General features: G+C 43.7%; 1 protein-coding gene across 1 annotated transcript; it reads left to right on the top strand.

Moving 5' to 3' along the window:
- Positions 1-6,841: 6,841 nt before the first annotated feature.
- Positions 6,842-12,329, top strand: LOC144806569 (uncharacterized). Its single transcript, XM_078672904.1, has 3 exons — positions 6,842-7,520; positions 8,205-8,319; positions 8,550-12,329. The coding sequence occupies exons 1-3, from the start codon at positions 7,278-7,280 to the stop codon at positions 11,069-11,071; spliced, it is 2,880 nt and encodes a 959-aa protein (XP_078529030.1). The 5' UTR covers positions 6,842-7,277; the 3' UTR covers positions 11,072-12,329.
- The last annotated feature ends 4,993 nt before the right edge of the window (positions 12,330-17,322 follow it).

The raw sequence follows: 17,322 nt of genomic DNA, 5'->3' as shown, positions 1-17,322 counted from the left end.
AGGGTTCGTGAGCCTAGGAGCTGTACCTGCTCTGTTTACCATGAGAGGACTGGGGCTCAAAATTGGGGTTGATCTGGCAAGCAGAGACTTAACATTTCACCTACAACAAGCCAGGGCTATAGGCTTTGTCAATGGGTGTAATGTGTTTGAGAAACACGCAGCAACCCAGACTTACACTAAATATTCGAGCAGGTTTCAAAAGGGAAACGCTGTGGCATAGTGTTACAGTAATCGACTTAGAAGTATCAAATACGGGTTCGAGCCTGCACTGCGCCTATGCTTTTCAAAAAGTTTTCCTTCCATTTGCGCTCTATATTTAAAAAAGCCTCGATTTACTGGCCTCACACCATGCGCTATTTTGTAAAGTAAATCTAGTCCCTGGGGCACTGGGACTAGAGGGGCACATACATATTTAATATCACTGGCAGGACCCAGCAGCGCTAAGCCCAGGGTTCGTGAGCCTAGGAGCTGTACCTGCTCTGTTTACCATGAGAGGACTGGGGCTCAAAATTGGGGTTGATCTGGCAAGCAGAGACTTAACATTTCACCTACAACAAGCCAGGGCTATAGGCTTTGTCAATGGGTGTAATGTGTTTGAGAAACACGCAGCAACCCAGACTTACACTAAATATTCGAGCAGGTTTCAAAAGGGAAACGCTGTGGCATAGTGTTACAGTAATCGACTTAGAAGTATCAAATACGGGTTCGAGCCTGCACTGCGCCTATGCTTTTCAAAAAGTTTTCCTTCCATTTGCGCTCTATATTTAAAAAAGCCTCGATTTACTGGCCTCACACCATGCGCTATTTTGTAAAGTAAATCTAGTCCCTTTGGCACTGGGACTAGAGGGGCACATACATATTTAATATCACTGGCAGGACCCAGCAGCGCTAAGCCCAGGGTTCGTGAGCCTAGGAGCTGTACCTGCTCTGTTTACCATGAGAGGACTGGGGCTCAAAATTGGGGTTGATCTGGCAAGCAGAGACTTAACATTTCACCTACAACAAGCCAGGGCTATAGGCTTTGTCAATGGGTGTAATGTGTTTGAGAAACACGCAGCAACCCAGACTTACACTAAATATTCGAGCAGGTTTCAAAAGGGAAACGCTGTGGCATAGTGTTACAGTAATCGACTTAGAAGTATCAAATACGGGTTCGAGCCTGCACTGCGCCTATGCTTTTCAAAAAGTTTTCCTTCCATTTGCGCTCTATATTTAAAAAAGCCTCGATTTACTGGCCTCACACCATGCGCTATTTTGTAAAGTAAATCTAGTCCCTGGGGCACTGGGACTAGAGGGGCACATAAATATTTAATATCACTGGCAGGACCCAGCAGCGCTAAGCCCAGGGTTCGTGAGCCTAGGAGCTGTACCTGCTCTGTTTACCATGAGAGGACTGGGGCTCAAAATTGGGGTTGATCTGGCAAGCAGAGACTTAACATTTCACCTACAACAAGCCAGGGCTATAGGCTTTGTCAATGGGTGTAATGTGTTTGAGAAACACGCAGCAACCCAGACTTACACTAAATATTCGAGCAGGTTTCAAAAGGGAAACGCTGTGGCATAGTGTTACAGTAATCGACTTAGAAGTATCAAATACGGGTTCGAGCCTGCACTGCGCCTATGCTTTTCAAAAAGTTTTCCTTCCATTTGCGCTCTATATTTAAAAAAGCCTCGATTTACTGGCCTCACACCATGCGCTATTTTGTAAAGTAAATCTAGTCCCTGGGGCACTGGGACTAGAGGGGCACATAAATATTTAATATCACTGGCAGGACCCAGCAGCGCTAAGCCCAGGGTTCGTGAGCCTAGGAGCTGTACCTGCTCTGTTTACCATGAGAGGACTGGGGCTCAAAATTGGGGTTGATCTGGCAAGCAGAGACTTAACATTTCACCTACAACAAGCCAGGGCTATAGGCTTTGTCAATGGGTGTAATGTGTTTGAGAAACACGCAGCAACCCAGACTTACACTAAATATTCGAGCAGGTTTCAAAAGGGAAACGCTGTGGCATAGTGTTACAGTAATCGACTTAGAAGTATCAAATACGGGTTCGAGCCTGCACTGCGCCTATGCTTTTCAAAAAGTTTTCCTTCCATTTGCGCTCTATATTTAAAAAAGCCTCGATTTACTGGCCTCACACCATGCGCTATTTTGTAAAGTAAATCTAGTCCCTGGGGCACTGGGACTAGAGGGGCACATACATATTTAATATCACTGGCAGGACCCAGCAGCGCTAAGCCCAGGGTTCGTGAGCCTAGGAGCTGTACCTGCTCTGTTTACCATGAGAGGACTGGGGCTCAAAATTGGGGTTGATCTGGCAAGCAGAGACTTAACATTTCACCTACAACAAGCCAGGGCTATAGGCTTTGTCAATGGGTGTAATGTGTTTGAGAAACACGCAGCAACCCAGACTTACACTAAATATTCGAGCAGGTTTCAAAAGGGAAACGCTGTGGCATAGTGTTACAGTAATCGACTTAGAAGTATCAAATACGGGTTCGAGCCTGCACTGCGCCTATGCTTTTCAAAAAGTTTTCCTTCCATTTGCGCTCTATATTTAAAAAAGCCTCGATTTACTGGCCTCACACCATGCGCTATTTTGTAAAGTAAATCTAGTCCCTGGGGCACTGGGACTAGAGGGGCACATAAATATTTAATATCACTGGCAGGACCCAGCAGCGCTAAGCCCAGGGTTCGTGAGCCTAGGAGCTGTACCTGCTCTGTTTACCATGAGAGGACTGGGGCTCAAAATTGGGGTTGATCTGGCAAGCAGAGACTTAACATTTCACCTACAACAAGCCAGGGCTATAGGCTTTGTCAATGGGTGTAATGTGTTTGAGAAACACGCAGCAACCCAGACTTACACTAAATATTCGAGCAGGTTTCAAAAGGGAAACGCTGTGGCATAGTTACAGTAATCGACTTAGAAGTATCAAATACGGGTTCGAGCCTGCACTGCGCCTATGCTTTTCAAAAAGTTTCCCTTCCATTTGCGCTCTATAATTAAAGAAGGCTCGATTTACTGGCCTCACACCATGCGCTATTTTGTAAACTAAATCTAGTCCCTGATGGGGAACTGGGTAGAAGCTAGGCCACATTACTGGTAGGACCCAGCCCCAGGGTCCGGGTCAGCTAGGGTGCCTGCTCTTATAGGCGAGGGAGGCCCCGCTCTTGCAGAATCCGGGTATTGGTCTCAGCTCGGGGGTGCGTTGACTGCACGTGCGCGCGCTATCGTGTCGATGCACATCAGCCTATATCTCGAGTAAGCTGGACCTCAGCTGCAGCATGTCTTACCTGAATAAATGTGGAATCCCTCAAGTTTTCCTGCTTTCAGAAGGTCAAGTTTGAAAATATAGAGACCGAAGCCGATCCATCGTGCCCTTTTTATGGCCATTGCACCCTCGCTGAATTCGTCCTTGCAGCAGACCAATGACGTCACTTCCGGCGTTCCCGGATGTGCGTAGTCTTCGGGAGCCTACCTGATTACTTCAGGTATATGCCTAAAGGTGAGCGCAAGCATGCTGTAATGTTAACATTTTGGGTATTTAATTGTTGCATGTGTATTTGCATTAAACAGTTAAGGGAGCGCAGAACTGCTGTCTATTGAGGACCCGGGTTCGAGTCCCAGCGCGGGCAGGCATTATTAGGTTTTGATGCGTTTCTGTAAAAAAGTTATTTCAGTTTGTGGGGACTTTTAGTAAATAATATGTAACTGATAAATATGGTGTGCAAGGGCCTTGAATTCCTCTCGCTGAGCCTCGCTGCTTTATTCCTTATTGAAACAGTTGCATCTGATTGGATCCTAAGCTGACTCCACATGAGCAGCGTGCTCGTGGGAAATCAGGTTTTCCGATGTTGAAATCTTAAAATGATGATTTACGATCCTGCTGCCGATCGAGCAACCATTTGTCTGGTACTTTTTAAATTCAGACTAACTGAATGTGTATAGCTGTGTTTCTGCCTCTTTCACAGATATCCTTGTGTGCAGTTTAGAAGTTACTATCGGACTGACCTATCATCAAAGAGCTGCATACAAAATTTGTTTTTTTGTGTTGTGATATAGTTAGAACTTCTCCATTCTTTCAAATGTTACAAAAAAGAGTTTTTTTGGGCAGTTATAACTTTTTATCTGTAAAGCCAACCCCCAACCACTATATACTCTTTAAATCCTGAGTTTGTGCTTCTCCAGAAAAAAACCCTCGTATAATATACTGCCCACCATCTGTGGATGACTTGATTTCTAAACCTTGTAATCATCATTGGCTTATGTGAAATTCCCCGTAGACTGATTTATTGTCTCTGTATAATGTGTGCTGTTATGTAAAGTACTGTGAGACCCTACACTCATGAGTAACGCTCTACAACAAATGGCATGGATATGAGAGAGAGCCAACGGCGAGATGAGGGGCACTAGTGGAGGGTGGCAAGGAGGGAATCCGAGGAGGAGGTCATGGGGTGGGGGTACTACAGAGAGATGAGGGGCACTGCCGGAGGGTGGCAGTGAGGGAATCTGAGGAAGGGGTCATGGGGTAGGGAAATTACAGAGAGATCAGGGGCACCTGTGGAGGGTGGCAGTTAAGGAGTCCGAGGAGGAGGTCACGGGGGGGACGGGACTACGAAGCGATGAGGGGCGCTGGTGGATAGTGGCAGTGAGGGGATCTGAGGAGGAGGTCATGGGCTGTGGGGGAGCTCGGAGAGATGAGAGGCACTGGTGGAGGGTGGTAGTTAGGGTGACTGAGGAGTAGGCAGTGAGAGGGAGTGGCTACGGTGAGATGAGGGGCACTGTTTGAGGTTGGTAGTTAAGTTATCTACAGAGAAAGAGGTGAAAGAAGATGTCAAAAACACTTTTGCTCCAGCACTAAAGCCGGACGATTAGGACAACTGTGGAGCATACTTTAACATGCATGCTAATTAGATTTACTGCTATTTTCAATGTTTCAAGTTTGAAGGTGATTTTACTATTGTATTTTACTGGGAATAATGAAAGTGGAACTGAATGGTGGCTGATATGGGGATGGGGATGGGGATGTCTTTTGCGCTTGTTAAAATTATTTCACCCTAGTTTATTTATTTTTTATTTACATTGAAATATAGCGGACGCGTGTTTTGTGTTCTACACATGTGACAGCGTGTCCATCTCCTCTGTTGCACGAGGGACTAAATAATCTGCGTGTTCATGTGGGGGCACTTTTATCAGTGTTTATTCTGCTCTGTGTTTCCCTCATGGTTGTACGGAATGCATGCATAGTGCTTACTACCCCTAACAAGCACCTAAAGCGAACCGCAGGCCCCCTCGCCGTGCAGCAATCCCACCCTGCGGGTGCCACCTTCCTCTGCATAAGCCCGGTATTTGTAAACCTCACCCTCACAACCCTCTCACCCTCACACCCCCTCACACCCTCACCATCACCATCACCCTCACACCCCCTCACCCTCACACCACCTCATCCTCACCTCACACACCCTCACCTACCCTCACCCTCACATCCCCTCACCCTCACACACCCTCACCCCCACACGCCCTCACCCTGCCTCACACCCCCTCACCCTCAACCACTCACACCCCCACACCCACTCACCCTCACTCACCCTCACACACCCTCACTCCCTTTCACACCCTCAGCCGCCCTCACTCACCCGCCCTCACTCACCCTCACACCCCCTCACCCTCACACCTCCTCACCCTCACACCTCCTCACCCTCACACCTCCTCACTCTCACACTCCCTCATCCTCACACCACCTCATCCCACACACCCTCACACACCCTCACCTACCCTCACCCACACTCACCCTCACATCCCCTCACCCTCACACACCCTCACCCCCACACGCCCTCACCCTGCCTCACACCCCCTCACCCACTCACACCCCCACACCCTCCTACTCACTCACACCACCACACCACCTCACCCACCCCCTCACCCTTACACCCCTCAGTCTCACACACCCTCACTCACCCTCACTCTCACACACCCTTAACCTCACACATCCTCACCCTCACCCTCTCACACACCCTCACCCTCTCACACACCCTCACCCTCTCACACACCCTCACCACTCTACCACTCTACCGCACTCACTCTACCGCACTCCCTCTATTGCACCTACTCTACCACTCTACCGCCCTCACTCTACCGCCCGCACTCTACCGCCCGCACTCTTCCACCCCACCTCTTTCTTTAACTCCCTGTTCTCTTCTGCTGTGCTGATCTGCTGCTCTCTTCCACCCGCCTCAGTCTTTAACTCCCTGGTCTCTTCTCCTGTGCTGATCTGCTCCTCTCTTCCACCCACCTCCTTCTCTAACTCCCTGTTCTCTTCTCTTCTCCTGTGCTGATCTGCTGCTCTCTTCCACCCCGCCTCCTTCTTTAACTCCCTGTTCTCTTCTCCTTTGCTGATCTGCTGCTCTCTTCCACCTGTCTCCTTCTTTAACTCCCTGTTCTCTTCTGCTGTGCTGATCTGCTGCTCTCTTCCACATACATCCTTCTCTAACCGCACACACACATACATACAACCACGCACACACACACACACAACCACACAAACACACACAACCACAACACACACACAACCACAACACACACACAATCTCACACACACACACACAACCACACACACACAACCACACACACACACACAACCACACACACAACCACGAACACAACCACACACACACACACACAACCACACACACAACCACACACACAAACACACACACAACCACACACACAACCACACACACAACCACACACACAACCACACACACAACCACACACTCAACAAGACACTTTTTACATGTAAAAACTTTTACCATTAAAAATTAAAAACAACAATATTAGGTCACTATCCTTTATTTATAACATTTTACACAAAATTGTGAGTTTGCACATCAATACATGTAAAAAAGGACAAAACTAAACATGTAACTTTACTAATGCTATAAATGTAACATTTTGTAGATTTATAACTATTCACTTTACAAAAAACAAAATTAATACTTTTATAATTTGAAAAAATATAAACAAACAAAAAAAATTACATTTGCAACACCAAAAGGTCAAACTTTTCTATTGCGAGACCTATTGCATTTTTAATGCTTGTTTTGGTTTGTGGCTAACACACTTACTTTCCTGCCCTCTACTGAGGCTGGGATTTACCCATAAGGTTCATCTCCCTTATTGTTGTTTATCTATATATTCAGGGGACAGACAGGGAGTCCCATTACTGCCTGTACAGGCAAATACCCTTTCTCTCTTCATTGTTTACCAAGTAGTTTTAAATGCCAAGTCAAAGTGGAATAATACCAGGCGAGGAACTCAAAGTATTGTCTCTGCGCGAAAGACCCACAGCTCAATTTCCATATTTAAAGTGTTTCAATCTGTTCTCCACAGTATGTACATCTGTTGAATGTGCAAATAATTATTCAAGACTATTGGAAGCAGAAAAAATGATGGAAGTGAATGAAGGAGGACAACTTAGAAAAGGAAAGAAACGTGGGCCATACAAAAAATGGTTATTAGAGGTAAGCGCACATTATAAAACATTACACTGAATCTGTTCAGAGGACACTTCAATCTACAAAACATTTTTACTCACAGCGGCCAGTAACCTCAGAAGACACTCTCTTTTATAATGACAATTATATTAAAGCCTGCTTTCTACACTAGTCATTTTCAACTGGACATTTGCCTCGAATTGCATTGAGGTTTGTATTTAGAGATTAGGGTGATATAAATTGTCCAATATACAGAGACACTAAGATCTAGTTAATAGTACTTCAGATGGCTCATATTTCTTTTTGAAACAGCAGTGTCAAAGAGGCTTCCTTGGAAAGAGAATGATCTGCTCTGCATGATTTTTGATGTACCCTGCTGATTTCTTTCGTGTGACTGTTTAGTTAGGCAAGTCCTTAATAGAAGAAACATGTAAGTAAGTAAGTAAATGTTGTCTATGCACTTAATATATTACTGTAATCGTCTTCAAATTCATGTTCTGCGGAGACAAAACAATGCGTTTTGCAATTAAATGGCGCAGTAATTTTAACGTGATCACAAAGTTAAATTGTCCAGTTTTGAGAATACATTATTAACCGAATAAGTCACCAAACTATCTTCTCTGATTTGACTTTTAGAAGTTGCAAAAAGTCCTGTGCTACACGTTATAAGTGCTAAATTCAATTAATTGGTCTTTTTCTGTATGAGAGTAGACAGAACATTTCATTAAGGAAGCAGATGACAACATTATACAATATGCAGCACCAAAGAAAGTAAAAGAAGGATCCTTGCAGACTTCAAGCACAGCAGATGACAGTATCCCCACAGGTACAGTATGAAATTATATACTCTCTTTTATACCGCTTGCATTAACAATTTGATGCATGAAAGTGTATAGTTTGAAAGCGCATCACCTGCAAAAATGAAGGGCCTCATCAACCCACATTGAGTTTCTGCCACATAAAATGTACTTGGTTACTGACACATAATACATTTACAATCAAATTAAACATATTTTGCTTACTAAATGTACAATAACATATTTTCTTTTGTTACAGTTCTTCATACATCACCTTCTGCAGAGCACTGTACATTGCATTCAGACAACAGTACAGCATTACCAGATTATACCCCACCAGTAGATGACACAGATGGAGATCCAATTGACGCTGTTTGGGATACACTTTGTAGCAGCTTAAAAGGTGAAATGGATGCTCAGCTTAAAGATGATTTAATTAATGACTCGGATTCTGGTTTTGAACAACTTATGGATCAAGTTGGATATACCATTCAAAATGAGTACGAAGAAATTAAAATTTGTTCTGATCAAACTAATACCACAGATGAATCAACACCTATTTTTGAGGGCTCCAACAAATGTTTAGGGGTGGTCATACTATTGCTTTGTTGCTTTATTATTCGTTTTCGCTTGAGTGATGAGGCAGCTGGCTATATGCTTAATCTCATCTATTTGCTCTTGCCATGTGATAATAGAATGTTCAAAACTATGTATCACCTTCACAAATATATAAAAAAAAGTGTTAAGGCCCCACATATTACTTACTATTGTGCCACTTGCTATACACATGTTGATAAAAACACTCAGACCTGTCCTAACCAACATTGTTTGAAAGATTTGATTCAAAGTGACTCAGTCTCTTATTTCATTCAGCATAGCCTAATTGCACAGTTACAGACTATGTTTAGGCGGAAACATTTTACAGAAAAGGTAAGGAAACATCGATTTGATCACTATATGGAGAATGAGAAACAAACAATGAAAGATGTATATGATGGGAAAATGTATTTGGATTTATTCAAGAGTGGATTCCTGAAAAACCCTAACAGCCTTTCATTTGCAATGAACACAGATGGTGTTCCTGTATTTAAAAGTTCTAAAATATCAATGTGGCCAGTGTACTTAATGGTAAATGAGCTGCCTGTATCCCAAAGAAAGCTGCGTGAAAATATATTACTGTATGGTATTTGGGTTTCCACAAAAAAGCCAATAATGTGGTCTTTCTTAAAACCATTATATGAGGAACTTGCACAGCTGGAAAGTGGAGTGTCATTTCAAGATCATAACAATTGTAGTTTTACTTGCCATGCTACACTTCTGACAATCACATGTGATTTACCAGCTCGTTGTCTTGTTTCAAACAGTACCCAGTTTAATGGGAAATTTGGGTGCTGGCATTGTCTACAAGAGGGTGAAGTGACTGTTTCAGGAAAAGGGCACTGTAGAGTATTTCCTTACAATGCTGAAAACCCAAAAGGCCCACCAAGGACACTCGATACTATTAAATCTGATGTAAACAGTGCAATAGCTAATATCGAGAGTGGACTTTCTGATTACAGTGTAAGAGGGATCAAAGGTCCCATGTGGTTCATGTTTTTGAAACATTTTTGTGTAACCAGAGGGTTTGTGATTGATTACATGCATGGTGTCTGCAGTGGCATTATGAAATTGTTGATGACCATCTGGTTCACTAAAGAATACAAGCATCATTCATACTCTTTTTATGATAAAGTCAAAATAGTTAATGTATATTTGAAACAGATAAAACCCACACTGGACGTTAGTAGAGTTCCAAGGTCTGTTGATGAACTACCATATTGGAAGGCCTCAGAGTTTCGAAACTTTCTTTTATTTTATGGAATGCCTGTGTTAAAACATGTTTTAGATAGATCACGCTATTTACACTTTTGTTTACTTATGAAAGCAATTCATAAGCTTTTAAATGATGACATTAGCCAGGAAGATTTAAATATAGCAGAACAGTGTTTACTTTTGTTTGTGCAACTGTTTAATGATTTATATGAAAAAAGATTTTTAACAATGAACGTTCATCAATTGGTCCACTTAGTAGACAGTGTAAGAGCAACAGGGCCTCTGTTTACTGCTAATTGTTTTGTTTTTGAAGATCTTAATGGTTTTCTTTTACAACATGTGCATGGTACAGTAGGCATAGAAACACAAATTCTAGATGCAGTAAATATGATACAAGTAATACCTGTGTTAATGGAAAATCATTTGCCTCCTGATAGTGTGGAGGCTGAATTTTACCAGAGTATGATGTGTTCATATAATAGAAAGAGACAGCGATACTTAAAAATAGAAAAATGCATTTACAGTGTTGGTTCTACATACCCTTACAGCTTAACAGAGAATGAATATATAGCAGTAACTCAGCTCACTCATATTTTAGGCTCGGATGTAGTAGCCTTTAACAAAATATTTTTAGAACAAAGCAATCTTCTTGTTTACAGCTCTAATTACACTCGTATTCAGAGGAGAGACCAAAGTGTAATAAAATATGAAACAGAACCTGGAGTGTTTGCTTATGGCAGAGTCACTAGATTCATTCAGTGTAAGCAGGCAGACGTGTCTGTTAACCTAGCTCTCATGGTTCCACTTAAGTGTGAATACTATGACATCAGGGAACCAGTTCATCTGGTAGTAGTAGATAACAACATCACAGCTATCAGGCTATCAATGATAAAATGTGCCTGTTTTTACATTCAGGTAGAACATGAATCATTTGTAAGTGAAATGCCAAATCGATTTGAAATAGATTAAGGCAAATCATGATAGAAATTTCTCCTACATGCACGTCTCTTTTTATAGCACATTTGATTAGAAATCATCTTGATAAGCATTCTTAACCTGTGCTCCAAGGACACCTAGGGGTCCGCAACACCTACGCAGGAGTCCTAGACTGCTCATAAAACACAGAATTGTTGGCCAAATAATAAAGTGCATATCAATATAGAAGCAAAATGTACAACTGAAATATCTAAACATTTTTATAAATGTGCAGCAAATAATTAATTTGGTATCCTCACATTGATTTTGTGAAGCAGTGCAAGTACATCAAATACAATATAGTATGCCTAATGGCTGGTCTCAATTGAGTTTAGAAAAGCTTCAACCTTCCCATTAAAATTAAAAAAAAGTTTGCATTTGTTTGTGAATTCAATGAAATATTTAATAATTTGTGTATTTGTTTGATGAATGCTTGTTTCTGTCATCTTGTGTATTATTTTGCGGTGAAAATCAATAAATATGACATGGATAAATAAAGATTTGTCTGCATAATATGCCTCCAGTGATTGCATAATGTGCAGCATTTATTTCTGTTACGTTATTTAGTCTATCCTGCGACAAATTTTCATACTTCATTGTCCCTTAACTTCATTGACTATGCATACAATGGCCAATGTTCATCTTTATTAATGTTAGGCATTGATCCTTTTACAGTGGATACTTATTTTACATGTTTTGTACAAAGAGAAAGTGACAAACATAAAAAAAAATGTGTTACACAATAACCTATGACTTATGCACAGTTTGGTAAAGCACATTGTATGCTCAGTTGTGTATAATAGAAAACGTAGATGTCGTTTTGCGTTTATCTGCAATTAATCTGGCAATCATCCAACAGTTTGTATTTTTCTAGGAAAACTGAAAAAAAAGGGGTGGACAGGCTCTTTAAATAGACAAGCAATTCCTGTTAAAATCACCAGAAGCAAAAACATCTAATAGAAAACACAATAGTACCTTTGAAGTAATCAGATACTTATTTTCAATTCATCCCAAAGTCATCAGGAACATCTCATCTCGTAAAGTTATCGGATAGTCATTTTCAAGTCACCCTTAAATCATCAGGAAAAACGACACCTTCTGAAGTCATCAGATACTGATTTTCAAGTCATCCTTAAATCATTACGAATAATGACACCTATTAAAGTCATCGGGTACTCATTTTCAAGTCATCCGTAAATCATCAGGCTCAGCTTCTCAGCTTTGCTGATGACTTCAAGAGCTTGATGATGTCTGATGGTGTGAAAATGACTTCTAATGTAGTTGGATGACCATCGAATGACTCTAGGATGGCTTCTAAAGTAATCCTGTTTGACCTGGGACCCCAGGTGAGGCCAGACCCACAGCAGGGAGCACAAGACCCACATTGAACCCCAGGTGAGGTCCAGAGATACAAAGATTGTCTGGTGCTGTAGGGTCTCGAGCCTGCTGTAAGGGGTTCATTTGTTGTTGCATCGATCGATGATTATTTTGTATTAACAATGCTCCTTGGCCCTCACTGCTGGAGTTGGGTCTCTTTTGAAGGCCTCAGCAAACGGCAACATTTTTTCACCTGAAAAGTCTGTGATGAGAAGATCGACTTGAATCCCGTTTGTGTCTTTCACCAGAGTGAAGGGGGGCGACCCCGTCAATCGAAAGTGAAAGAACGCACTCTCAGGCAGCACCGACTGCGCCTCATTGCACCTGGGCCTGCACAGCATCACTGATGAGGCTAAAACACCCCCAAATATGTCTCAACCTCACTAGGGCCTCAGTAACCAGGCAGCACCGAATGCGCCTCATTGCACCTGGGCCTGCACAGCATCATCTGATGAGGATAAAACTCCCCCAAATATGACTCAACCTCACTAGGGCCTCAGTGACCAGGCAGCGGTCAGCCAATGCCCATCAGGTAAACAATCATTGGCATCGCCAGTAGGTCTCGCCTCTGGGACCTTATAAGTGTTTAGTTATCCAGCACAATAATATCCTTGGTGCAACAACATCAACTGTTGCATGGCTAAACACTTATAAGGTCCCAAAGGCGAGACCTATTGGCTATGCCAATGCTTGTTTTCATTGGTTTCTGTTTGTGCCTTTTAGAGATGCATGCTTCTGTTTCGTCCTCGTGTCTAACTACTCCCACCTTTTGTTGATCTAGATCACGGCTACTCACATTTTCCCGGGGCCGCAAAGTTTGCTCTATGATGTGACCGAGGGCCGCACTGATGCCAGCAGGGTGTTAAGTCTGGGTAGGAGAAACACGAGTAGGACCCTAAGGTCATCAGAGGATCTTCTTATGCAACAGGGCAGAATAAAAAGAGCAAGATGGGGAGGAAGGTCCTTCAAGCACTTGGTTCCTAAAATGTAGAACACACTACCCAGGGACAGGCGCATGATAACCAACAAATTAGCATTCAGGAAAAGACTCAAAACATTGCTCTTTCCCTAAAAACTCCCGATCTGAGGCAACTTGACTCAGTCTACCGTAGTTATGTTTCTCTTAGCGCTGGGAAGCCTAAGGGCAGCTATGCACTTTACAAACACATAAACATCTTATCTGAGACTCTTGTTCAGATAAATTGGATAGCCATCTAGGTTCGCGGACTACTGTACAAATGGGTTTAGACAGCAAGGATTTAATTGCTCCACTGAGTTCGGCAAAGGAGCTGATAGCCACTGGGTGTGGAACAGGGCCTCTAAGCAGATTTTAATAAGATTCATGTTTCCCCTAACCATAGAACTGAATCGGTCTGCGTTATTAATGCATCGCCATACCAGTCTGCGGTTATCTGTGGATGGTGATATATCTCCAGCACCATATTCTGTCATTAATGCACGAGGTACTAGACAACCTGTTCTGATTCGAGCCCCTGGGCCTGTTTAACCTATTAGCACCATCCCTGGTGGGGTTGGTATTTGAAATGGTTATTGGTATAGGGGGGTGAGGGAGCGGACCCGTTTCTATCTATAGGCAATTGAGGCAGCCCCTGGATTGATCGTATATATCGGGTGAAGGGTGATTGCGGGAGCAGTAACTCTGGCGGTTTGCGACCCAATTTTGGCATCTAAAATATTCATACCAACACCTACACTAATGATGGCCCTTCTCCCATCAACCCCTTTGATTTCGGCCACCTTTTCCCCCATTCTCCCCTTAAAACGCTTGGCTACTAAAATAGCCACCCGCCTTCTTATCCAGGGTAGATGAAAAGAACTGCTGGGGAAAGAGTTGTGACCTCATTCTATGCCAATCTTTGGAGAGGAGCTGTGTCTCCTGGAGGAGGTCCACATCTGCCTCCATTTTATCCAGGTAGGAAAGGATGGACCTCCTTTTATTGGGATTGTTGAGACCTCTCACATTGAGAGTGAGAATTTTCAGTGTGGGCTGGGAAATAGCGTGCCATAGTGAGTGCACCAGCTTTAGCCTGTATTTGGGTCCCTGTGATCCCTTTTCCCCCTGAGCCCCCAATGTCTGCCCGGCCTCCATTGCCCTTTGATCCTCTCTTCAACGTCTTTAACCTGCATACCAGTTCTCCACCCTCCCCTCCCTAACTCCAACTTAGAAACCCATTAACCTCAAATTGTCCAGGGCCCGCCTTTTGTGCGTGCGCGTCCTTGGAAGTCGGAATAGTTGGGAACGTGTGTGGCTTGTTCCCCGTGTCGCTGCACTCCCCGTGTCTCTACGCTCCCAGCAGATTTCTTCGCCGCCCACCCAGCCTTGCAAATGTCACTTATCTGTCCCTCAGTCGTTCACGGTGTCATCATAGTGGAATGTCTCTTTCGACAATGTCTCCAGCACTGCCAGAATTTCTCGTGCTTTGGTCTTGGGGTCCGGTCTCGTTGCTCACTCTGTGCTACGCCTCCCGTAGACCTTATGCCATCTTTCTCGAGGAGTTTTGGTCTGTGGGCCCTCTGTCGCCTCCTGGATTGGATTCTCAATGCCCAGCACCGGGTAAGTGTCCTGCATGGATCTGAGCTGGAGGAGTATGCCCTGCCATATGAAAATAAGCCAGAAAGGGTGACCCAAAGAATACGGTAATCCTTGATTTCGAAGACGCAGAGGCAATACGGTCCCCAGCGGCATCGACGTCCCGCCTTATCAAAAGGCGGTACATTGATGCCATTTGGGAACGTGTGGCCTCCATCGGTTATCTCCTTCATCTCCCCCGCTATTTCCCTTTACAGCGTCTGCAAGTCGCCTTGTAATGCACCGAATATAGACTCTAAAAAGGCGTGGGTAACTGGAGCTTCAGAGGTGTCCACATCTTGGCTGATTTGTGTCATTGGGGAGAGCCTCCCTTCTCCGCTCCCGGTCATCGGGAGCTTGGTCAGCATCTTTTTATATTCTGATCCTTCTTGCTTCTCGCCGAGGACATGGCTGCTATATCTCTTACCACATCCCCAGACCCGCATACATTGTCGTGGGGGTCCCAGCCCCAGTGGGTGGCTGTCACCGGGTTGTCCTCCCGCTGAGCTCCACTACGCTGTTGCTTGATGGTGAGGGCCCTAGGTGTCACTCCCTTTCAGTCTTGTACGGGCCATGCTGTCTTCGACCGTCTGCTATTGCCCTGCTGGGCATCTGATGCTTGTTCTCAATACTCTAAGCACTTTGCGCCCGAACCTGCTGTGAATCCCCCTGTAGGCCAGCAGCCCTATCTGAGCCTGGAGCACTAGATGTCTTCTAGTACCACTGCGGCTAATTCCTGCATTATGTGCTTGCAGGCCGTGGCCTCCGGTTTCCTCTGACTTGGCAGTCAGCTCCAGAGAGACTAATCCATGCCCGGGCCCCTCATCCATTGGCACCTTGTGATTCTTACAGCGTTACAGTTCATATCTCATTCCCCTTATTGGATTTTGTCATTTTAGTGTCATTTTGTTCAATACACTTTACTTTATTTTTCTATTTCTTTTTTTGTTTTTTATTGTTTTGCATTTTGACTTTTAGTTTTTTGGTTTCTGCATACATATTTTACATATTACCTTAAGTTAAGCCTGCCTGTTCGGTGCTTAGGTACCAGGTGGTTGATCCTAGGTTAATTGAATGGCTTTGAAAGTTCACTCTGACAACGGTTGTGATTGTTCCACATCTACCGCAAATAATAATTCAGTTTCTTGCAGAAACTATCTAACATTATCTGCAAAACAGGCAGTTGATAACCTACCAGGGTTGAAGCACCATGTGGACAGATTGAAATATGGGATGAGTATTGTGTGGCAATAGAATCGCTAAAAAACTTCAGTTTGCAGATGAACCAAGAATTACGCTTGAATGTCATAACTTTTTAAAACAAGGTAGTCAGGAAAGTGTGGCGAATATATTGCAGCATTTTGACAGCCCCAAGCAAATTTGAGAACAGAGTGGATGTATGTTGCAGAAACGAGTCTGTTCACCCAATGCGAGTGGTGATATCCGCTTTGCAGATCTGCCTGAAGTTATGATGCTGCTGACAGTGTCTGCTAAAAGCGATGGCGTGACTGGTGGAACTATAAAGCCAAATAAGTGAAATCTATCTTCCGACACCGCAGTCTTCGTGACTGAGACCAGTAATGCTGAAGACACTGAGACTCACAGCAGTAATTTCTCCTTTCAGAGCGTTATTGCTGCAGATGGAGTGAAGCCAAGAAGTAAGCACATTACTAAGGTACCAACAAAGTTTAATATTATTAATTTGTATTAACTGTTTCTCTTTTGCAGCATTTGGAAATGCATTTTCTTATTTTGTTGCTTTTTGGTTCGTTTTTTATTGTAGGCTGTTATATTCTGTTTAAAGGGAAAGATGTTGTAGTGTGTGACCTTAATGCTGCAGTTTGCATTTCATTACCATCATTTGCTTATCCTGGAGAATCTCCAGGGTGGAGGAGTTTTGCTGTTCCAGAGTTCTTTCTTCAGCTTCTGGGCAGTTGTCACTCTGTGGCTATCTGTGGTCCTGTTCCTCTGCTCTTCTTGTAGTAGCTCCTATCAGAGCTTCATCCCCCCGCCAACGATAATAAGATGCCAGCACACAACACAGCCTATGATGTGCTACGTCTATCTGCTCGGCGCAGTTAGAGCGCGGATAAAGTTCTCCGCACCTATCAGGCTGTGAATGTAACCTAAAGGCTTAACCTTTTGGATGCTCAGCATATTCCCCTCCTGTGCTGAGAATTTGTAAATCCCATTATTCATGACGAGCTGGGCTCGTCATGAGCGTGCGAGGAGGCTACTTCATGACGAGCCCAGCTCGTCATGAGCGTCGAAGGGGTTA

This window comes from Lissotriton helveticus, assembly GCF_964261635.1.
Source record: "Lissotriton helveticus chromosome 1_1 unlocalized genomic scaffold, aLisHel1.1 SUPER_1_unloc_88, whole genome shotgun sequence".
In the NCBI taxonomy this organism is placed as follows: domain Eukaryota; kingdom Metazoa; phylum Chordata; class Amphibia; order Caudata; family Salamandridae; genus Lissotriton; species Lissotriton helveticus.
This window is presented reverse-complemented; position numbering and strand designations above follow the sequence as displayed.

Coding starts and splice junctions, on each gene's coding strand:
- LOC144806569 (XM_078672904.1), top strand. CDS start 7,278: ATGCCAAGTCAAAGTGGAATAATACCAGGCGAGGAACTCAAAGTATTG. Junction 7,521..8,204: donor ACAAAAAATGGTTATTAGAG/GTAAGCGCACAT, acceptor GTATGAGAGTAG/ACAGAACATTTCATTAAGGA. Junction 8,320..8,549: donor AGATGACAGTATCCCCACAG/GTACAGTATGAA, acceptor CTTTTGTTACAG/TTCTTCATACATCACCTTCT.